At 43.8% G+C, this 24,570-nt stretch overlaps 1 protein-coding gene across 6 annotated transcripts in view; it reads right to left on the bottom strand.

The window, feature by feature from the left end:
- Positions 1-422: 422 nt before the first annotated feature.
- DOT1L (DOT1 like histone lysine methyltransferase) overlaps positions 423-24,570 on the bottom strand; it is a 94,744-nt gene continuing 70,596 nt past the window's right edge. For 5 of the 6 annotated variants that reach the window (XM_032210293.1, XM_032210447.1, XM_032210375.1 and 2 more), the window contains 7 exons: positions 22,815-22,944; positions 21,443-22,068; positions 16,174-16,379; positions 14,803-14,867; positions 12,565-13,518; positions 11,035-11,669; positions 423-6,415 (listed from right to left, as the gene is read on the bottom strand). In XM_032210293.1, the coding sequence (XP_032066184.1) occupies positions 11,074-11,669; positions 12,565-13,518; positions 14,803-14,867; positions 16,174-16,379; positions 21,443-22,068; positions 22,815-22,944 (2,577 nt within the window). In that variant the 3' untranslated portion in view covers positions 423-6,415; positions 11,035-11,073. The remainder of the gene's footprint in view (positions 6,416-11,034; positions 11,670-12,564; positions 13,519-14,802; positions 14,868-16,173; positions 16,380-21,442; positions 22,069-22,814; positions 22,945-24,570) is intronic. The other variant, XM_032210623.1, reaches the window with a different exon arrangement.

Raw genomic sequence — 24,570 nt, 5'->3', positions numbered from 1 at the left:
TCAACTCCCAGAATTCCTGAGCCAGCCATGAGAGTTGAAGTCCACAAGTCATAAAAGGGTCCTAATTCCTCACCCCTGCTCTAAGGCATGTCATTCTGTACGTTATAGTTTCTGCAATGCCTTCTCCACTTCAGCATGCTGATGCCATCATTCCCAGGAAACAGAATATCAGTGATGGCTATCTGATATTATTTGACCCTGGTCAAAAGTTACATAAGGCTGTGGAAGACATTTATATTTTATGTTTATATAATTGCTAGATCTGGTCTTCCTCATTAGATTTGCTTAGCAATTGGAGCCACACAAACTCACGGCCACAACTGTATTTCATGGCAAATAATTCATAATATAGCGACCTGGGTTTGAGATTAAAAAAAAAAATCCCAAGCCAACTTTAAAATGAATGGAAGCACCACATTTAGTACAGTGTATTAAAATACATACATTTTTAATATAAAGACAAACTTCAAAGCCATTTTTCTTTCATTTACAAATCAAAGTGAAGTGTGGGAAGATTCAAAGAGAAGATTAGAATGGAAATTCTAGAACTGGAAAGATCAGAAGAGTGGAAAATATATTGATAAGCTTATTATTACATACATATATACACATGCCAGAATTTTCTATGTGACTTTTATGGAAGAATGGCAGATAAAACATAAGGAGCAAAGTTTAAAAAACAAGACGCGACAAAGATACAGTGGAATAGGATTATCCAATCTGGACTGCAAGGCTCGGAACAGCCACCAGGCGGCAGCAAGGTGATTTCTACACCTTTGCTGTTCTCTGGTTCTTTGCAGCTCAGATCCAGTAGTCCCACCACAATGGAAAATTTACTCTTTAAATAAATGCCATGTTCATGGGCTAATGTGTACAAATCAATTCCTAGACCCTAGGAAAAAAACATCCCATATTGCCACCTTTTAAGAAAATGGATACTCTCTTCAATCCATTTACAAATGGATTTTATATAAATTTTTTTTAATATTTTACAAATGAATTCCTGAGCAGCAGCAATTTCCATTATTGACTGAAGTTCCCCTTGAACTCCAACACAGACTTCCATTCCATTCCGCAGAGAATATATCCAAAAAGGCTCAAAAATGCAAAACGCTGACACAAGTCACCATAGTAGCTAGACTTGTCTTACCCACCTTTTTTATTTCCTCATTTATTTATTTTTAAAAAGAAAAAAATATATATACCAGAAAGTTAAGAGTTAGCAAGGCTAATCTTTGAAAACCTGCAGCACGACCTATGTGGAGGGGGTAGGAGAGAAGCATGTGGGAGAAAATGAATTAAATAATATGAAAAATCCTCTCATTAAGTCCCTGAAATTTGCACAGGGGATCGCTTCAGCTTGAACCCGGCATTTGAAAAGGCTGCCACCCCGGAATCCAGGGAGTCCCCCTAAACTGAGTTACTCTCCCCGTATCCCCAAACTATTACTGGATATTATAAACTGCGGTTCGAGTGAACTTTGGGCAGGTTTTTAAAAGATCTCCCTGGATATGAAGGATCCATACAAGCTAATTTAGAAACTCTGGAGATGAAACCTTAATGTTTAACCTCCTGCATCAGGAGGAGCTTGGATCAGATTCCTCAGTGAAAGTCTGCTCCATCCTCTGTAGGTCCCTGCGTATCTAATATCTCGTGGGAGGACACATGCCTCCCCTCGGTTCTCTTACTTTCAAACCATAGGTCCCTTGAATGCAAGTTTCTCTGATTTTTGCTGCTGTGATAGCACACATGAATTACACAACATCCCCCTCCCCCCGTCCCCCAAACCCTCCAAGTGTAGACAATTAATTTCATTCACTGATTTTTGGGCTCTGAGCATAAATTTTTTAAAAAATGCTTACATATCAGGCCAAAGAGAAGATGCAAGATAGTCAAAGATATTTAAAGGCAGACGAGGGGGAAGCAAAATACATGAAATGATTATATTTCAAGACTGCATGCTTCCCATTACACGGATGAAAGGGGTGCCATCAAGACACTGAGCACTGATAAAAGCCACATTTCATTAATCAATCCAGGACAAGAACAAACAACAAACAAGATGATTATCTAAACAGTGACAAATAAGCTGTACCTGCGCTTGGAAGAATCTAAGAAGAAACATGGATAAGAACAGATCCCAGGCTGGCCTGAGAAAACACCCAGATTAATAGCACCATAACCTATGCTGAAATGGGGTCAAGTTGAGTGTTTGCGCTTGTTCTCCTGAAAACTGCAGGAAATACAGGCTGTGATTTCCTAATCTGCTTAAAATTCATTTTCTGTGCATTTAAGGAGAGATAATATTATAGGATGAAAAATACTTAACAGGTAAGATCTGGTCTCTTTCTTTAGCTGCAGCTGAGACTGGATAGGTGAAAAATATCCATAAAACCTCAGCAAGCATGAAGGGCCTAGGAAGGAATAGGACTAGCCCACTCTACTTAAAACATCCTGATTGACCCAGAAATGTTCCAAAGACTTCTTAGCCATGAAGTTTCTTCTCAGCCAGGACAAACTCCACATTGGAAAAGGGTACAGGTTTCATTTCCCAATACCCCGTAGTGCAAAGAACTGATTGGAGCACCATAGAGATTTATCTCGGCCTCAGAAACAGATAATCATGTAGCTGGACAGAAGATTTCACAACTGTTAGAGGCTTCGTAAATCCAACTTCTTGCATTATGCATTTCTTACACCTGAACAGCACCAACAAGAAATCAGATGCTTGTTTTGGAATAAGGCAGAGTGCTTGGGGAAGATAGCTTCATAGTCCCCTTCTTCGGTAATCTTGCTTGTCCAAAGAGAAACCGCCACCTAATTATGTAATCGGTGGTTTACTAAAATCAATTTCACTGAATGTGTATTTTGATCAGCACACCCCAATTTTTTGTTTTAAAGAAAGAAATTAACCTTATGCTGTGTTATCCTGTTAGCTCACATATATTCTGAAGAGGTTCCTAATCCACGGCCTCTTATTTCAACTTTTCGGGGCAAGACAGTAGAGCAACAAAACTGGGGATTTATTAGGCTTTCTAAGATAGACAGGGGAAGAAAAATCGAAAGAAAGCGGGTAAAATGCCACAAACCAGAGCTTGCCCTTGCAACCACAACAGAGCGAGAACTCAAGAAAGGGGAGAGATTTTAAAAAGACTGCAGGTGAATAGGCTATACATGCTTCAAGTTAAAATGATTGTATCAAGAATGAAAAGCCCTTTCCCCTCCTCTCTACCCAGCCAGAACATGCCTCTTGTGCAATATTTCTCCAACTCAACAACTTTTGACGTGTGGACTTCAACTCCCAGAATCCCCCAGGAAGCCTTAAAGTCCACACATCTTAAAAGTTGCAAGCTTCTGGAACTGAGAAACACGGGAAGGTAGCAAACTCCACATTCCTGTGCCACAAATACTTGGTTCACATTTTCTAATCTCCTTCCTGTCCTACAATCTCCTTCCTTTCCTCATGGCAAGCTAGGAAAAATAACCATCCTATTATTGAAGAATTGTTTTGTGGTGTTTGTTCCAGGTTGCCAAGTGTGTCAAAACTTTCTGTTCAAGCTATGCAGTTGGTGTAAAAACCTTCCAAAGGGAAACTGAATAGTGTGGGGCAATCCCCTCCCCTCCCCTTTATTCCCTCCTCTTTTGGCTCAAAGGGAAGAAATGCAGGAATTATGCAGAACCTAGGATGTTTTTCAATATCATCAGAAAGAGCTCAACTTTCTTTCTAAAACATTTTTCTCACCCAGCCTTTTGTCGTACTCCTGTTCTCACTTCATTCCTGAACTTTGGTGAGGCTTGCTGATATTAAGAGAAGCTGTGGTCTAAAACAGCCAGAAGGATATGCACTATGGAACCAAAAAGGCCAAAAAAATAAAATAAAAATGGAATTATCCTGTAGTTACCCAGAGCTTTAAGCATGCATGCGTGCATTTTCTAAAGTTGTCTGAAAAAGACATTAGAGTTTTTAATATGATCAACTGATTTGATTCTCACTGAATGAGAACACTGACATGTTTTTACCTTGCTCTTCATATGACTTGTATTTCTACTCACGATTTTTGCTCCTTTCGGTTCAAAGGTTTACACCAACGTTTTTTCCTTTCCTTTCACACTTGTTTTACTTGCTTGAAAAAAAATTAAACCATACCCCTCTTCCTATTTTATTATGAACAGTCTGATACAAAAATAAACGAGAAGTCACCGTCATTTTCTATAAAATATTTGTTGCTTTTCCCAAACTGTGTGCCTTATATTTTCCTCTGTAAAGTGATAACTCCCAAATCACAGATTTGATTTCTTTCTTTTTTCTTAAAAAATATACTCAGCGTGATTAAAAAAAAAATTTAACTTTTGAGTGTTGTGGTTGTTTCCTCTAATGTGAAAGTAAATAATATTAAAAAGCTTCCTTAAAAGCAAATACCATATATCAAAACCAGCACGTGTTCAATTTGAATAAAACAAAAAACAACAAAACTCAAAGCTGCATCTCAATCAAGTATTAATGTCTTGCTAATTTAAAAAAAATACACTGTACTTCAAACAAACCAACTCAACAGACGAACCTGAGGGCAGCCCGTTTCTTGACGCAAGATTCAGCTGCCTTGACTTCTCAAGTTTGACAAAGGAACAGTCAGACCAACATCAAAGGACTTATGCCTTTATAAACTGTAGGCAATTCCCTCTGAACAAGGGAGGTGATATGCAGAAGATACAGCTAGATAGGGATACTATCTTCCCATCTGGCTCCTAGATCGGTTCCTAGGGATCTGCAAATACATAATAAGCTCACTAGGTATTTCCCAAGGGTGTTTGGGAGGGGAGCGCAGGGGGAGGCGTAAAGGACAAAAGGCAAATTAGCTGCTAGTTGGATGATCTTCCAATTTGTGAATTTGTACAAATTAATTTTCGAACAATATGAATCCCGGAAGATGCAATCCCAAACCCCCTAAACAAAAGAGGGAGAGAAAGAAAGGAGAAAACCTTCCTAATTACCAACCAAGAACCCATGGCCCTCCAGATCAGGGGTCTCCAACCTTGGCAACTTTATGACTTGCGGACTTCAACTCCCAGAATTCCTCAGCCGGCGCATGCCAAGGTTGGAGACCCTTGTTCCAGATGATAGCAAATCATACCATCCTTGACTGCTAGCCACCTGGGACTGATGGAGGCTGGGATCTAAGGATCCTGGAAGGCTTTCACACAAGGCCAACCAGCCCCACCCCCGCACCAATTTGGAGAACAAAGGCAGAGGCTAGTCTACTCACAGCTTCATGGAGTCAGCCAGCATGGCAACTATAAGACTTTGACAAGTCAACAACCTGATTCTTGATTGCCCAACGTAAACCAACCGCCCGGAATGGCAAGGATCATTTTAATAACCACCCAATATTCATAGAAGGTACAATTTCTTTTCACCAATGACTCAGCCCCTCAATATTTTTTTTTAATGCAACCCTTTGGCTTTCACACAATTAAGGCAGAGTATACCCCCTTCCAAACAACCACTGCATGACTGAACGCTGGCGGAGAGCCCAACAAGAGCACCAACAGCTGAATCCCGCCAGGAGAGGCTAAAGAAGGAAGTCGGGGAGGGAGGAAGGGAGACAGCTGACCAAGGCTTGCATTATAAATTACACCCATGTCAGAATCAATAAAAAATAAAAGTTTTCAAAAGAGCTATTTTCCTCCCCCCCCCCCTTTCTCCCACATCCAATGCTTTCTTGATTTCAATATAAAAATTAGCCGGCTGGCAAGTGTCCCATGGGAACAGGAGGAACAAAAGAAGCCAGGTGAGGTACAGAAACCACAAAACTTCATATTGATCATCTCCACCAGGCCAAAAAAAAAAAAAAAAAAGCACCATGGGGTTCAGAACTGGAGAGGCACAGTTTGTCCGATGTCAATAGCACCAAGAGAAGCTCTGTTACATCTCTGCTGATGTGCCAGTCTTTTTATTTCAGAGAAAACGATGGTTCTGTTGTTAAAAGAAGTTCCTCTTCTTCTTCCTCTTCATCTTCTTCTTTCAGTTCTACAACTTCAGGTAGAACGGAAAAATGTCGAGAGGGAGGGGGGCCCGTGTGTGTTTTAAACATTTAAAAATATATAAATATCTACTCTATCAACAATACAAACTGGAAGCTGTTTCTAAGCATTTTCTTCTGCAGTCTGAATACATATATATTTTAACTTAAGATTCACAGTAGCATTTTCTTTCCTCTGGTTTTACATTTATGACTTAAGTTTGAGTCCAGTAGTAAAAGAGAAGTGGGGGCATGGGGAAGTGAGGTCATGGGGGGGGGGGGGGGGAAGAAACCCTTAAGCCATAGAGGCAAGCACCTTCAGTGGGAGCTGAGAGAAGTTGGTCCATGTTGTCCTTGCATAGGTCACATCAGGTTGAGGTAGAAGTCCTAGTTACCTGCAAAAGAGGAAGGAAGGAAGGAAGGGAGGGAGGGAGGGAGGGAGGGAGGGAGGGAGGGAGGGGAAGGACAAGAACAAGATTCAACTTTAGGTTGGCATTTTAATCAAAGTCAACTATGAGTCTGTTGTTGTTTTTTTACATTAAATAATTCTTTCCAGACTGTCAAACAACAGACCTAAAATAAAGTTCTCAGCAAGCAAGCAAGATGGACTTAGAACATTCTACAGTTTTGGCACTCTACCATGGACATGCAGAAGGTCGATGGGAATGAAGAGCGAATTTATGATGGCTTCCTGCTTCCGGTGATTTAACAATAGCAAAAAAGGCTCCCTGTCTACCTCCAACAAGCTGAATAAACCTCAAAGAATTCCTGATCTGTGCTAAATAAGATTTGTATTGGAATTTACAAAACATCCCAGATAAATCTTGTTGGTTCCTATTTAATGAAGTGGCACAATGTTTTTATCTACTTATTTATTTATTGGATATTGAGGCTGCCCAACTGCAAATAGACTCTGGGTAGCTTACAACATTTAAAACAACACAGGATTCAATTGGAGTTAGGAAGCCCTTGAATTAAATCAAAACATAAAGAAATGAATTAAATAATTAAAGAAACATGACATAAATAACATTCAGGGGGGAAAATCCACAGGAGCTTCCACAAATATCCTAACTCTAGAGCTGACTTCGTATACTGTGTGAACCCAGTCAATTGATGATCATCCAACAATCATAGTTAAGCAAGCCAAATAGTTAGGCAATCCAGAAAATTAGGAGATAGATCCTCCCTCTGAATCATTTGTCTCCACTCCCGGCCTATGTAGCTTGAATGGATGGACGTTGCATTTTGCTGAGGTATATGGATATAGTAGACCACGGATGTCAAACTCTTCACATGACGTATCGTGACTTTTTCCCCCTTTGCTAAACCGGGGGGTGGGGGTGGACTGTATGACACATCTGGCCCATGGGCCGCGAGTTTGACACCCCTGTAGTGGACTGAATAAAGCTTGGAATTCACTTATGCTGCCATAGGCCAATTAAAATATAATACCAAGCCATAATATTGATTGCTTGATATTGGCTTATTATACTGTGTGAATTGAGTATGCGCTGGCTGAGGAATTCTGGGACTTGAAGTCCACAAGTCGTAAAGTTGCCAAGGTTGGAGAACCCGTGCGGTAGATGACACTGTTTAATCCATGAGTCTCTGAGCATGCCAACTCTGTTTTAGCACCTGTATCTGTGTCCGATCCCTGATTATAAAAGGATAATAAGGAGAAGACATGTGAGGCTGATTGAGGAGATTTCTAAGGCCGCCTCTCTTACCGGCCATAACTCTGGGTGGCTCTCCCAATGAATCAATTAAAACAAAATAAACTAGAAAAGCACACATCTAAAGAATAACTCCCTGTGCTCTAAACAACAGTTCACAGAATACTGAGTTTCACCCTATCCAAATGCTTGGCCTTTTACACAACTAGGCCCTCTGTCATGTAGGCCTTTGTAGGTAATAACCAGCACCGGAATAGTCCCCCAATTTAGTGGTAACCAGGGCTATATGGATGTAGTAAGATCTGCCTGTAGCGGTTCACATTGTTAATTTCTGGGCCAACTGAAGTTTCTATGTGGTCTTCAACAGCAGTGAAATCCTGCTACCGAGCTACCGTCGGCTACTGAGTGTGTGCTTTGCTCACATGCGCACCTGAGGTGCGCCCACAGTGCACTAAAAAAGAAACACTTTGAAGCCTTCCAGGTAAGTAGAACAGTGAGGGGGGAGGAAATCCGCTGTGCCACACAATTTAGATTAGCTAGAAACAGGAAATCTGACGATTCTAGCTAATATAAATCGAGCAACACAGCTGATCGTCGGTAATACCTGTTCGCCCGAACCGGTAGCATTTTTTTTACTATCGGTTTGGGTGAACCGGTAGCATGTTACCTCTGGTCTTCAAGGGCAGCCCCATGTAAAGTGCATGGCAATATTCTACCCACAAGATAGCCAAGGCATGAGTGACGGAAAGAGGGTCTCCCAGTCCAGGAATGGGCACAAAGGGTAACCAAAACAGATCTGGGCAATGGGTACAGCTGCCGCCAACTGTCATGCAGATGCTGAGAAGGCCCCTTTTTCCTCCAGGTTGTCTTTTCTGCTGTTGAAAGCCTCTCATTTCCTTATTCTTTGCCACTTGTCTGCTTTTATCTTTCCTTTCCTTCTTGCAGTCTTCATCCTTATCTTCACTTTCACACCTTCCCACCCCTTTTCCTGGCACTGAGAAACTTCTCAACCACATCCTTTCCCCTGACAGCCCAAAAAACTCTTATGAAGAATTACACTATAATGTCTGCGTGATACAGTGTGGTTTTTTCCCCCTATTTCGGGTTGTCATTGTGACCCCAACTTGCCTAAATTATCAATTAAGCTTGAATAGAAAACATCAGAAGACAAATGAGTTATAAAGCCACCCCCCCCCTTTGCCCCATTCTCTTTCCAAACAGCTTCAGCTAAGATTAAACGTCTTTCATCACTATTGCAACTTCACAACAATCTTCAGTGTTATTTTCACACTCCAGGACATCTGCGTAGCTCCTGCCTGCATGGACATTCAGGACATGATCCATGTCAAGGATTGTCATCATTTCCCTATCTGTTTTGTCTTCTGTTTAATGCACTGAACCATAAAGTAGGTTACAGGTAGCCTTCAGCTTATGACCACAATTGGTCATGATCAGAATTTTGGTTGCTAATTATGTGACCGGGATCTGACATTAAACCCATTTGATCACTTTCTGCCTCAGAATAATCTGGCCCGCCTAGCTCATTACTGCCTACCCAAAATGTACAAAGATTTTCAGGTCAACTTCTTTATATACTACGAGATAACCCGGTGTTGCCTGGGTATTTATTTATACTGGGAAAATGTCTGACCAAACATAATTTCTAATGTTGGATTTTCCCCCTTACCAGAGGGAGCCTGCTTGTGGAGTACTGTGAAGCCATTACCATGGCAACTTTACTGCACTGTACAGTAGAAGCCATTTTACAGCAGTACAGTGGAAGCATTTTAAGGCACAACAGGCTGCATCTTAACAGAACACACACTCTGAGGGGTGTTAGGGGTGTCTTACCCCCCATAGTATTTGTTTCCAGAGAGTAAGTCATCTGTATACCAAATTTGGTTGAAATTGCTCAAGGCGTTCCAGAGTCATGCAGAGAGCCATTTTTATAATAGAGATTTTTAATTTAATCATAAAACTTTATGGCAACCTTTTCAAGAAATGACCACATTTCCATTTAGAAACAAAGGGAATGCCCAGAGGAGCAGTCATATTTTTGGAAGACTGTTGTGTGTTTTGGAGGGACAACAAATTAAGATCTCACTGTACAAAGTCAAAGCTACATTCCAATCCCCTCTTTTTGTTTTGTTTTTTTGTTTAACACTGCAAATCTGACTGAGAGTGTCCTGCAGATTTTGTGCATCCTGGGGAGGCCCACTGACCCTCATCTTTGGAAGTAATGTTGAGGTGTTTCTTTGTGCAAAACCCTGGGCCTCATTACTTAGTTATGGACTGTCCCAGAGGTGGGTTCCGGCAGGCACTACTGCCGGTTTGTTCGTATGCGTGCTATGCACGCACTTGATGCACTCTCTGGGCACATGCGCAGTGCAATTAAAATTGTTCTGCGCATGCGCAGAACTGAAAAACAAAATGAGAACCAGTTCAGGGGCGTGGCAGGCCTGGATCACTGCAAGTTCCAGTGACCCAGGCCGCCAAACCACTACCGCTTTGGCCAAACTGTTCCGAACCAGTAGGAACCCACCATTGCACTGTTCCCAAGGTTCATATCTGATTAGCACCAGCTCTCCAAGGTCTCCTGCAGAAAAGGGTTTTTCTCACTTCTTGTTAGTGAACTCTCCCAAGAGGAAAGGAATTAAATTTGGGGCGTTTTTGTTTGTCAAAAGAAATATGCACTTGGTTGTTGAGCTTCCCCTCTAAGAGGGCTGTGAAAATATTTACAGACCCCTCGCATCCTGGACGTAAATTGTTTCAACTCCTACCCTCAAAACGACACTATAGAGCACTGCACACCAGAACAACTAGACACAAGAACAGCTTTTTCCCGAATGCCATCACTCTGCTAAACAAATAATTCCCTCAACACTGTCAAATTATTTACTATTACTATTATACTATTACTATTAATCTGCTCATCGTTCCTATCACACATCTCCTCCCACTTATGATGATACAAATGTAAATTTGTTGCTTGTACGGTTTATATTGATTGTTTCCTAGTATGATTTGATTGCTTAATTGTGCCGTATGACTATCATTAAGTTTTGTACCTTATGATTCATGACGAATGTATCTTTTCTTTTTATGTACGCTGAAAGCATATGCACCAAAGACAAATTCCTTGTTTGTCCAATCACACTTGGCCAATAAAGAATTCTATTCTATCCTATCCTATCCTATCCCAACCTCTAAGGGAAACAAGGGCAAAATACATATTGGAAAGGAGAGAGATGTGATCCCATACGTCTTAAAGCATGTCACAGTGCCAACCTCCTACGGACCACCCTTACCTCACCCAAGACAAACCACACCAGCCTTACCTTACAGAGCACCAGTGCTTAAAAGCTAAGCCTAGCTCGTTATCGTGGCTTAACTCCAGAGAGATGTGAAGCATAAGGAGACTGCATGCCAAGGGTGACCCACATAGCAGGCGTGCCAGCTGTGTTGGACTGTGGGATCCCAGGCGTGGCTTGGGCCAGCGCCAAGCGGGGCAAAGGTGGATGGTGGACAGTGAAGGAGGGGCGGGAGGTTTTGTGCTGAAGAGAAGCTAGTTTAATAGACAAAGCGGAGTTAGCAGTGGAAGATGGCGGCAAGAAAGCCTCTGATACTGGCAGAGATGACAAACTCTGTAGGAGGACAGGTTCGGAGTTAGAAGTGAGGAGGGGAGGAGGTGGTGGCAATGAAACATTAGGAGGAGGCGGAGTCCGAAGGGTGGCCCGTGGTGGGGCACGGGTGAGGTGCTGGGCGTCGTTAGACGGCACTGGGTTGGGGGACACATGGAATGATGGTGAGCTGGAGGCAACCTGCAGAGGATTTAAGCTTAAGAGGGTACAGCTGGAAACGGCACCATTGCCAAAATGGAGAGAGGAAGTGGAGGATGAAAAGGAGGAGGTGGAGGGAGAGGGGGTGGAGGAGGAAGAGGAGGAGGCAGAAGGCACCACATGGTTAAAAATACCTGCAAACAGGAGAGAAAAAAACCCTCAGCAGATGGACTTTATACAGCTCACAGCAAGAGAAGCAAAACAAAAGCAGGCAGGCAAGCAATAATGCAGTAATGAAAACAGCAGCAGGCAATGGGCAGTGGCAGTAAAAACAACAACAACAACAACAACAACCACCTAGCAGAAGAGAGACACACTTACCTCTTCCTTCCTCACATTCTAGAAGCGCCAAGGGGGAACTCCGTGGCTGAACTCAATATCCCAACACAACCCCCAGTGGAGATCAACACACGGACCTTAAGTAGTCAGAATCGTTTGACAAGCTATCATTCATTCTATCTAGGCCCATCCTCAAGATACATGCAGGATTTGTCTCCTGAAATTCTTAAGGTGCCTTGGTTTAGAGAAAAGCCTAAAATATAACGCTGCAATGTGTTACGAGTCTCTCCTCGTCCTAGCTCAGACATTCTCACAGAATGGATTTAAAGAGGCTCCAGAAACTCAGCTTACATGACAGGGAGTCACAGGGATTCCTCACGAGATAAATCCAGGTGGAAAATTTTTTTTCCAAAAGAAAGAACGCTCGAAAGTATCAGCCATCAAGGTGAAGGGTATGGAACACCAGGAAGGGGGGTGGAATCTGGGGCTGAATTCTGGATGGAGGGGCTCCTTCCCAAGGGACTAACAAGACAAATCAGCCTCGAGTCCTTGGTATGCAGAAAAGGTCTAGACTCACCCTAAACCTTCATAGCCTTTATCTGACAGTTATGCAGAGTGTGCTTTAGTCTGGCAAGATTCCGGTCTATGGGCGGACAGCAATAAAGAAAGTGCTTTGAACAATTCATCATGTCGTTCTTGCTTCCTTGCACCTGACAGTGTGTTCCTTTCAGCCAATCAAGTTCAGCTTACCTCCAACTGTTCCACCTGTCATCCCGGGAGAGAAGTTCCCCATCGTGTGTGAGTTGGTCAGGCGGGTGGCAGCTGATGATACATGCACTAGGCTGGCGGCTGGCATCGAATTAAATAAGGACTGCAGTACCGAGGAGTTTGTTACCATGGGGCCAAGGGGGAACTGCGCGCCGGTGGTTAAGGAGTTCAAGAAAGGGTGGTGGGTCTGAGAAGAGGGGGCTGTGCTGGACGACTTGCCAGAGCTGGCTGCGGAGAGGCTTTTGCCATTGAGAAGGCCACCAGAGGGGACAGCAGCAGCAGCAGCGGCAGCAGCAGCAGCAATGAACAGGTTGTGGCCGTTCTTGAATTCCACGTCTCGTTCCCGTCCTTTGCCGAATTTGTTGTTTAGCACCGAAGCCTTGTCTGAAGAACCTCCCAGTCGGACGCTCAGTTCGTTGGCCTCTTTGCCTTTCAGTCCCGACCAGCTTAAATCTTCCCCTTTCCCACCGCCAAGGCTCTCTAGCTGCCTCTTGCCCAAGAATGGATTTGTCTCGGGGACTCCAGCCTCTTTGCTCCTCTGTACAAGGAAACCCAGGGAGGAGCCCCCCAGAGCCGTCACCACGTCAGCAGATTTGTGAGAAAACGAAGCACCATCAGTAAAGCTATGTAAACCGACATCTGCCGACAGGCCGCCGTTGTAAGCAAACCCGTTCATGGCATTGGCACTTTGGCCCAGCCCATCGGAGGCAGCCATGTGCTTCCTCGCATGCGTGCCAGCCTTGTCGCCCGCCAGGTTGTCATCCGAAGACGGTCTGAAGGCGAAGAGGGTGTTCTGACTCAGGGACGCTGCAGACGCTTGCAAAGGACTGTCTGCCGTTTTGGAAAGGTTGATGTCAGAAATTGGAGAGAAGGTTGACTTCCACTTGCTGCTGTTCATGCTTTCAGCAGCTTGCTTTCTCCCAGCCGAGTTGCTGCCTGGTTTGCAAAGACAGAAAAACGTAGGCGTCAGTTGTGTTTCCCCTTTTTGGCAGAGAGGTAAAACGGAACGAGGAGCCTGTTTTTAAACAGGGTTGGCTTTTTTGATACCAAGGAGAAAATTAGCTAGACTGTCTATCAGAATTCTGCAGCTGGGAACTGCCATACATAAATCGTCCACTGTGCAAGAACTTGTAACGGAAGGAGAGTGACTTCTGCATTCATCACAATTAGAGAACAGCAGCCCATCTTGCTTGGGTCAAAATCCATTTAGTCCAGTACTTCTAAAAATAGTCACCCAGATTCATACCACAAGAGATATACTGTCTTAGAAAAGAGCACAAGTTATCTGATCTCAGCCATCCACTCAGTGATTAAAACTAGGAGGGCCACATCTTTTGAAATAGTATTTCAGTCACTACCTAAACTTAGACGCTCACCTTTAAAAAAAAAAAAACGCTTAACAGTGAATTCACACATTTTGGTTTCGGTAACAGCTATGAGACTGTGATGCTTCAGGTGATTCATGTTAATGCTGGTAAAAGATTTGCAGATCTTTTTAGTTTTTGTTTTTTTTTAACAGAAATCCTACATCTATTTGCTGGAATTGGGTATGTCTAGTTTAATGAGAAGAATGACTAAGGGAGACATGATAGCAGTCTTCCAATATCTCGGGGGCTGCCACAAAGAAGAGGGAGTCAAGCTATTCTCCAAAGTACCTGAGGGCAGGACAAGAAGCAACACGTGGAAACTAATCAAGGAGAGAAGCAACTTAGAACTAAGGAGAAATTTTCTGACAGTTAGAACAATTAATCAGTGGAACAACTTGCCTCCAGAAGTTGTGAATGCCCCAACACTGGAAGTCTTGAAGAAAATATTGGACAATCATTTATGTGAAATAGTATATGGTTTCCTGCCTGAGCAGGAGGATAGACTAGAAGACCTCCAAGATCCATTCCAACTATTCCATTCCATTCCATTCTTCCATATTCTATTCTATGCTATTCTATTCTAAAATCTACAGCAGAACTAAAACAGAGCAGAACAAAAAGCATTACCATCAGCGAACCAACCTCCCTACCAGACTCAAGCTGAGGGAAAAAGGGGAAACTGGGCCACATACAAGGCCAACAATTTGTGGCTCCTTTTTTTCTTAAACCTTTTCAGCGTCAGAAGGGCTTTATGAGAAGCCGATAACCACAAGCGGTTGAGTTTATTTCTATTCTTGTTCTGATCAATTCCTTTTGTCTTACCACATGCCCACCTACTGGTCTACAAACTTACTAGTTTCCAGCGGCTTTTGTGGAGATTTGCTTTCCAGAGATATTGTCGCAATTTTTCTTTCAATTCTAGGAAAGGAAAAAGGGGATTATTTGATTAATATACAGATGTTTTAGAACAGTCTCTGTTACAGGTCATGGATCCTCCAGGAGGATAACGGCGCAAGACGTACACCTAGAGCCGTGGTGGCACAGTGGTAAGAATGCAGTACTGCAGGCTAATTCTGCTGACTGCTGTGTGCCAGCAGTTCGCCAGTTTGATTTTCACCAGCTCAAGATCAACTCAGCCTTCCTTCCTTCTGGGGGTGGTAAAATAAGGACCCAGATTGTTGGGGGCAATTATGCTGACTCTGTAAACCACTTAGAGAGGGCTGTAAAGCACTGTGAAGTGGTATATAAGTCTAAGTGCTATTGCTATTACCTAAGAGAACCCAAAAATGGTTGAAAACCTAATATTAGACTGTTCTGAAATGGCCTGCTATGATTTGAACCCAATACAACATCCATGGAAAGAGTTCCAACTCACAGTTGGGAGTTTCCTCATCTAAGACAATTGGAGTTGGGCAGCCAATAAATATAAAGAAAGAAAGAAAGAAAAAACCCATTGCCACTGGAGCTTCAGAAAGCACTTGACTGCAATTATTGCCTCAAAACAGTATGTTACAAAATATTGGGTTGGGGTACCAATAATTACAGGGAGTCCTCAAATTACAATGGTAACTGGAACTGAAAATTGAATTGCTAAGTGATGTGATTGTAAAGTGTGATGAGATGTTACATCACATTGTGACAGCAATACCAGCCCCCACTACTGTCATTAAGCAAGGACATCATGTGATCATGACTTGAGACTGTCCCTTGGCTTCCAACAAGCAAACTACTTTAAAAAGGTAAAAGTTCCCCTCGCACATATGTGCTGGTCATTTCCGAATCTAGGGGGCAGTGCTCATCTCTGTTTCAAAGCCGAAGAGCCAGCGCTGTCTGAAGACATCTCCGTGGTCATGTGGCCGGCATGACTAACTGGCGAAGGCCCACGGAACACTGTTACCTTCCCACCAAAGGTGGTCCCTATTTTTCTACTTGCATTTTTACCTGCTTTCGAACTGCTAGGTTGGCAGAATCTGGGACAAGTAACGGGAGCTCACTCCGTTACACTAAGGATTCTAACTGCTGAACTGCTGACCTTTCTGATCGACAAGCTCAGCGTCTTAGCACTGAGCCACCGGGTCCCTTTATTACATGGTAAAGTAACCTAAAATGCATTTTCAAACTTAAGCACGGGTTTAATGTTGGGGAAGGAAACGCTGTGGGGTTTGAGACCATACATTGCTTTGAGGCAGCCCCTCATAAAAGGACTGCACCTGCTGCTACTCGCCTGGTGCTGTTATGGTCATCCTCCAGACTCTGTTCTTCATCAGAGGTTAGCGGAGAGTAATGGATGCCATTGGTCTGAATTAGAGGCTTCTCCTTTTTCAGCACAGGTGGCTGATCATTGTCTTGATATGGAACAGGAGAATTCTTCAGGGAGTTTTCGGGGGAAGAAATGGCTGTTATTTCTAAAGGCTGGTTAATGTTGCTGACCTGAGGAGGGAAGACAAAAAGAGAACATTAAGGATTTGAAAAAAGACAAGGAAGAAAGAGCTAACTGTGTTTCTAGGGATTTTGCTTTTAAAGACAGCGTTGCTCAGCTTTGGGGAAGAGAAAGGAAATAACATTACTTTTCAGGTAGAGAGTTATTACAAGTAGTCCTCAACTTAGGATCATCCACTTGAAGTTATGACAGGGCTGAAAAAAGTGAGTTACAAGTGTTCCTCACGCATACAACTGTCATAGCATTTCACAGTCCTGTAATTGTGGTCCAGGTGGTTGGCAACTGCAACAAAACTTAGATTTATATACCGCTTCATGGTGCTTTGCAGCCCTCTCTAAGCGGTTTACAGAGTCAGCCTCTTGCCCCCAACAATCCGAGTCCTCATTTTACCCACCTCGGAAGGATGGAAGGCTGAGTCAACTTTGAACCCATCAGGATGAAACTCCTGGCAATGAACAGTGATTAGTTAGTCTGCGATATTGCATTCTAACCACTGTGCCACCAGGGCTCCTGGCAACCAGCCTCTTCTTCATCTGTACAAAATTGTTCCATAGACCAGGAATGGGCAACTATGGCCCCTTATGACTTATGGACTACAATTTCTAGAATTCCTGAACCAGTATAGCTAGCTCAGGAATTCTGGGAGTTAAAGTTCACAGGTCTTGAGGGGCCATAGTTGCCCACTCCTGCCTTACACTGCAACTGTTTACAATTATTTAGGGAAGGGTGGGAAATCTGTGCCATGCCAGCTGGGATTGTTGGGATGAATAACTTGCCCAAGATTTAGGTCAAAAATGGGGAATTTGTACCACAGAAGCCAAACCCAGCTGAGAAGGCCTTCCTATTTAGATTATAAAACCTCAAGAAAGATCCCAACCTGTCACATCTCTCCCTCTACAGGAGAAAGTGAGCGCTATTCCTTGCCATTTCCTACATCTACAGAAAAACAATTTACCATATTTTTTGGAGTATAAGACACACCGTAGTATAAGACGTATCAAGATTTTGAAGAGGTAAATTAAAAAAAAAGGTTTTTGCACTCTGCAGACCTCCGAGAACAGGCCCATTTTGGGGGGGGGGTCAAAAAAAGGGCATGCAGAGCCTTTAGGAGGCTTATAGTGTGTTCCTGGGGGCTGGGGGGGGGGGTTGCCCTCCCCAGCCCGCAGGAGCACTGTATAAGCTTCCTAAAGGCTCTGCACGACCATTTTGGTGAAGGGGTAGAGTTTCAGGAGGCAAAAAATGCTGTATTCAGTGTATAAGATGCACCCAGATTTTCAGCCTCTTTTTTAAGGGAAAAAGGTGCGTCTTATCCTCTGAAAAATACGGTAATTTCATTCAGTTAGGATGGCAGAAATTAATGCCTGGGATTATTATATTATTATATATTATAGTAATAGTAATAATAATACATTATAAACAGCTTATATCCCAGGGCAATAACTATATTGAATTCTATGGTATAGTGCAATATTAATGCAATATCTTGTTTTCAATTTCAATTATATATTGTGTTTGTGTTTTTAGTTATAAAAACATAAAAATACACACTGAAGATGGCATTTAACTTCATTGTACGATGTGCAATGACAATAAAGTAAGCTAAACTAAATTAGAAGCACTAAGGAAATTGTTCAAAACAAGGCCATAAGATCACCAAGACTTTCCCAACTTTTTATAGCTCCCTGATTAACAGATTCACAAAGGAACTATACAATTATCTTTGGTACATGTTATTTATCCAGCTATTCAAATACAGGTAGTCCTTGACTTACGACATGATTGAGCCCAAAGTTTCTGTTCTTAAGTGAGACATTTGTTGAGTTTTGCCCCCATTTTACAATCTTTCTTGCCACCGTTGTTAACTGAATCACTGCAGTTGATAAGTCAGTAACCCGGTTGTTAAGTGATTCTGACTTTCCCATTGACTTTGCTTGTCAAAAGGTTGCAAAAGGGGACCCCAAGACACTGCAACCATCATAAACATGAATCAGTTGCCAAGCACCTGAATTTTTATCACATGATCATGGAAAGACCACAACAGTTGTAAGTGTGAAAAAAATGGTTGTAAGTCCCTTTTTCAGTGACATTTTAACTTTGAATGGTCACTAAATGAATTTTTGTAAGTTGAGGTCTACCTGCAATTTCCAAAAGATCACCGATCTATGAAAAATCCTATTGGCCATCATTCAGGAAACAATTTCCAATTATATTGGAATCTACCTTAAGCCAAGTAGGTTATTTGAAATTTAATAAATTTGTATGCCGCCCAATCCCATAGGACTCTGGGCGGCTTACAGAGACAAGATAAAAACGATTAAAAAATTAAGAATAAAAATACAGTTATTAAAATTACACAACATCCATTCTGTCTAGGTGGGGCTGGACATTGATCAACAGCCCCAGGCCTGCCGGAACAGCCAGGTTTTGGTGACTTTTCGGAAGACCGGGAGAGTGGTAAGGGTCCGGATCTCTACGGGTAGATCGTTCCACAGGGCTGGCGCAGCTACAGAGAAGGCCCTCCCCCGGCATTGTCCGGCCGACGGCATCCGGAGGAGGCCCAACCTGTGAGATCTTGTTGGTCGTTGGGAGGTATGTGGCAGGAGGCGGTCTCTCAGGTAGCCAGGTCCTAAACCATGTAGGGCTTTAAAAGTAATGACTAGCACCTTGAAGCACGTTCGGAGACCAATAGGGAGCCAGTGCAGCTCGCGGAGGATGGGTGTAACATGGGTGTATCTAGGTACACCTAGTATCGCTCATGCGGCTGCATTCTGGACGAACTGTAGTCTTCGAACACTCTTCAGGGGCAGCCCCATGTAATCCAGTCTTGACGTGACGAGGGCATGAGTGACCATTTGAAGTGCCTCCCGGTCCAGGTAGGGTCACAGCCTGGTGCACCAGGCGAACCTGAGCAAAAGCCCCCCTGGTCACAGCTGACAGATGGTGTTCTTACGTCAGCTGTGGGTCCAGGAGAACACCCAGATTACGGACCCTCTCTGAGGAGTGTATAATTTCACCCCTCCAAGCTAAGAGATGGAATGTCTAGACAATCCTTGGGAGGCAGCATCAATAGCCACTTGTCTTGTCTGGATTGAGTGCAAGCTTGTTCGCTCCCATCCAAACCCTGACAGCCTCCAGGCACTGGCACATCACTTCCACTGCTTCGCTGAGTTGGCACGGGGTGGACAGATACAATTGAGTATCATCCGCATATTGATGATATTTGATCCTGTGCCGGCATATGATCTCACCCAGCGGCTTCATATAGATATTAAATAGGAGGGGGGACAGGACCAAACCCTGCGGCACCCCATATTTGAGGGGCCTAGGGGTCGATCTCTGTCCTCCAACCAACACCGACTGCGACCTGTCCAAGAGATAGGAGGAGAACCACCATAAGACGGTGCCTCCCACTCCCACCTCCCGTAACCGTCGCAGAAGGATACCATGGTCGATGGTATCGAAGGCTGCTGAGAGGTCAAGAAGCACTAGGATAGAGGAATGTCCTCTATCCTTGGCCCGCCAGAGATCATCGGTCAGCGCGGCCAAAGCAGTTTCAGTGCAGTAACCAGGCCTGAAACCTGACTGAAAGGGATCCAGATAATCTGCTTCATCCAAGGTCCGTCGGAGTTGAAAGGCCACCACCTTCTCAACAACCTTCCCTACAAAAGGGAGATTGGAGACTGGACGATAGTTATTAAGAATGGCTGGATCCAGGGAAGGTTTCTTAAGGAGGGGTCTCACCACCGCATCCTTTAGAGAGTGCGGGAAGGATCCCTCCCGAAGAGAGGTGTTAACAATCCTCTGGAGCCAGCCACGTGTCACCTCCCTGCTGGTCGAGACCAGCCAGGAGGGACACGGGTCCAGTAAACAGGTGGAGGCACTCACTGCTCCCATGGCCTTGTCCACTTCCTCAGGAGCAACAAGTTGAAACTTGCTCCAAGAAATCCGATCAAGGCCCTCTCCTGGCATCTCGGCTGGTACTGTCCAAGTGGAGTCCAGGTCTGTCCGAATCCGAGCGACTTTGTCCGACAGAAACTGAACAATTTCCTCAGCTCTACCCTGTAAGGGCTCGCCCGCATGTGTTTATCAAGCACCATTTCCCATGATAAACATCCTTCTGGGGATGAAGCAAGTTTGAAGCCAAAGGCAGTCCCAAGGGATTCAGCTTATGCAAGTTTGAAAATTGTTTTTAATTATGTTTTCATATAATTTTGTAATCATTGCTCAAATAAAACAATGGGCTGACTGATACTTGGATTTAGAATAGAATAGAATAACAGTTGGAAGGAACCTTAGAGGTCTTCTAGTCCAACCCCCTGCTTAGGCAGGAAAACCTACACCACTTCAGACAAATAGTTATCCAACACCTTCTTAAAAACTTCCAGTGTTGGAGCATTCACAACTTCTGGAGGCAAGCAGTTCCACTGGTTAATTGTTCTAACTGTGGGGAATTTTCTCCTTAATTCTAAGTTGCTTCTCTCCTTGATTAGTTTCCATCCATTGCTTCTTGTTCTGCTTTCTGGTGCTTTGGAGAATAGCTTGATTCCCTCTTCTTTGTGGAAACCCCTGAGATATTGGAACACTGCTATCATGTCTCCCCTAGTCCTTTTCATTAAACTAGACATACCCAGTTCTTGCAACCGTTCTTCATATGTTTTAGCCTCCAATCTCTTAATCATCTTTGTTGCTCTTCTCTGCACTCTTTCCAGTGTCTCTACACCTTTTTTACATTAAATAAACACCACAGGTTAATGTGAAGTGTGAAGTTGTGAGTGCTCCATCACTGGAGATTCCAATGAGAAGAGACTCGGTGGTCCCGTAAAGAGGATTTCTGAGCCTTCCGTGACTGAAATGGAGCTCTGGGGGGGTCAGGCTGTAAAAAAAAAATAACCTAGGCTCTTCTATTAACAAAAAGAATCGGTGAATAAGCTAACATCCATCTTCAAAATTATTTTTTGCCCTTGGTCATCATCCCCATTAAGGCCTCTCCCTTATTTACGGTGGGCAAAATGATCTGGCCTTAAAACTGCAGAGCTCAAACCTAGATTCTCACCATGGAGTTGATGTTAAGGGGAGATCCAGAAGGCTGAGCAAAGAGCCCAGCCATTGGGGGCAATGATTTGCGTTTGGGTGACACCCCGGAGTTCACACTCGGCGTTCCTGTGGAGGACCGCTTCCTCCGGCCACGCTTCTTCCCATCTTGCATGTATGCCTGGCCACAATCCATCCGGATGCTTGCGGTGAGGGGGCTGTGCTTATTTGATGGAGAATGTTTGAGAGTTCCTGTGGCGGGGGAGATGGTGAAGATGATCCTTCTTTTGCTCTCGCTCTCGGGGTCAGAAAAGGCGGGGTCGGAGGTAGGATCTCCTCTGGCGTTTTCAGCAAACATTTTTTGAGTGTCTATGTACTGCAGTACCCCTCCCAAGCTCTGGGAGATGCCATTCAACCTAGGGCTTGCGGAATGCTGGTGTGCAGGCGAGTTTTGTCCAGAATTCCGTGAGGACGACGTAAGCAAGGAAGGATGCTGTGGAGTAGAGCTTCGAGACCCTGTGGAGTTGAACAAGCTTCCCGAACTGGATACTTCCTCCATAGCTACACTGTCAGAAGCCGGGTTCAATGGGCCGGGGCTATTTGAAACAATCCCACCAACTGGTGCAGAGCCAGACATGTAAGAAAAACCTGGGTAATGAGGAATGAAGAAAATTAGATATAGCAATAGCACTTAGAATTATATACCACCTTACCGGGCTTTATAGCCCTCTCAAAACGGTTTACAAAGTCAGCATGTTGTCCATAACAATCTGGGTCCTCATTTTACCCCCCTCGGAAGAATGGAAGGCTGAGTCAACCTTGAGCCTGGAGAGATCTGAACTGGCAAATTGCAGTCAGCAGAAGTAGCCTGCAGTACTGCGCTCTAACCACTGCACCACCGCGGCTCACATCAGGGGAAGTAGGTTAATTGTTTTAGCCAATCTTAACATTTATGTTTATTTAATAAATATATATGCTGCCCATCTCTCCAATAAAGCAACTTTGGGCAGCTTACAAATCGTAGAAAAGATAAAATAGAAAAGCAGTTAAAAATTTAAAACTATGCAACTTAAAAAAATTAAAAGTATGCAAATTAAAAAATTAAGACTGTGCATATGAGTTATCTTATAAAGGAGTTGGGGGCATAAAAATTAATAAATAAAATAAATGCATATATGTTGCTCTGTACATTAAGATCTTCAACAAAGGTTCTTTACAGATATTCCTGGCATTAGAGGGTCATTAGAGGCTAAATCCTGGAGAAATAGCTTTCTTCAAGCTATTTACAATGAATATGAGACATTCTCTCCAAAGTGGATCCATTGATCCCTCCAGCCTTCTCAAACCCTCCTACTGTAAGCTGGAAAGCAGCAGTGGGAAAGGAAGGAGCTCACCTGAGGTAGCCAAAGTCAGTGGCTTGTTACCAGCAGCAGTGCTAATGCTGTTATGAGAACTAGCACCAAATTGTTTTTCAAGTGTTGAAAAGGAATCGCGGTTCTGATGGACAGGGCTAGGTGTGCTTCTCTGGAAGAAGAAAGGGAGAAAAAGGAGACGGTTGGAAAAGGAAGCATAATAAAATTAACTTTGGTTAAAACAATACTGTATATACTCGAGTATAAGCCTAGTTTTTCAGCCCACTTTTTGGGCTGAAAAAAGCCGCCTCGGCTTATACTCGTCAGTGAAAAATTTGCCCGAAATGGAGGAGAAAAAGGGGCGGGGCCATGCCGCTGGGTGACACTCGTGAATGGCCCAGTGCCCCTGTGAGTTTCCCCTCCCTCTGTGTCAGTTTGCCGCGCAGCGCGCACCGCACCATCCCCCCTCCTCACGTTCTAATGTAATGCAGGGCTGTCTTACGATTCCCCTTCCTCCCCCTCCTGCCGCTCTGCAACGATGTCCCACCTCCTCCTTGTTATGGCAAGCAGCCACATAGCGATGTCCCACCTCCTCTGGTACAGTGATCCAATGATAGGAATCACTGTGCCGTGTGTCATAGGAGGCGGGACATCGCTCCCGCGGCTGCACGGGACATCATCATCACAGCGGGACATCAGCATCATGAGGTGAGTGAAGTATTTCATTGAATACACCACTAGTTTACTGTTTTTCTTTGAAATAAATATTCAAAAACATTATTGGTATTTATTTTTATTTTTGAAATTTACCGGTAGCTGCTGCATTTCCCACCCTAGGCTTATACTCGAGTCAATAACTTTTCCAGTTTTTTGTGGTAAAATTAGGTGCCTCGGCTTATATTCGGGTCGGCCTATACTCGAGTATATACGGTAACTTTTTAAAAATTACTTTGCTTGTGTAAGATTATGGGCTGCTGGTAAGTAGTAGTCAGAAAGAAAGTAAAACATAGTTTCATTCAGACATCTGTTTTTCCAGGAGGACCCGTTTCTCTCTGCAGATAATAGCAGCAGTTTTAAACCCTGTCAAACTATTTATCCATCCCAGTTGTCTACTCTGCTTAGCAGTCATTCTCTGCCCATCACCCATGACCTAACATTCTAGCCCCTGGATTATATATGGTCACATCTTTTTTCAAAGCCCTCAAGAGACCCTCTAACTATGAGGGCCACAAACTAATGGCATGGCTTCCCATCATACTGAGGCTGCGCACAAATAAATGCTAGAGCAGGGGCGTCAAAGTCGATTTCATTGAGGGCCGCCTCAAGGTTGTGTTTGATCTCAGGGGCGGGGGGGGGGGGCAGCATGGACATGGCCAGGTTGATATCCCTCGTGTTGGGGGTGCCTGTGGTGGCCTGAGTGCTCTGCCAGCAAAAACGGTCTCCCAAGCTCTGTTTTTGGCTGCCACAGCCTCCTGCAACCGTTTGCAGTGAAAACGGAGCTCTGTTTTCATTGGCAGAGGGTTGCAGGAGGCTGTAGCAGCTGAAAATGGAGCTTGGGAGACCGCTTTCACTGGCAGAATCACCACAGGCCAGTCCTTCACTGTTTTCAGGGTGGCCCCGTGGGCCAGATCTAAGTACCCCGCAAGCCGGATCTGGCCCATGGGCCTTGAGTTTGACACCCCTGCGCTAGAGTGTCAGCCCTTAATAGCAATTACATAATTTAAGAAGCAAAAGAATGCATCCAAACTTTGGAAAAAACATGGAAATATCAGGGTCTGGCCACACACGTGATGCAGTG

Source organism: Thamnophis elegans, chromosome 1, assembly GCF_009769535.1.
Source record: "Thamnophis elegans isolate rThaEle1 chromosome 1, rThaEle1.pri, whole genome shotgun sequence".
Taxonomy (NCBI): domain Eukaryota; kingdom Metazoa; phylum Chordata; class Lepidosauria; order Squamata; family Colubridae; genus Thamnophis; species Thamnophis elegans.
This window is presented reverse-complemented; position numbering and strand designations above follow the sequence as displayed.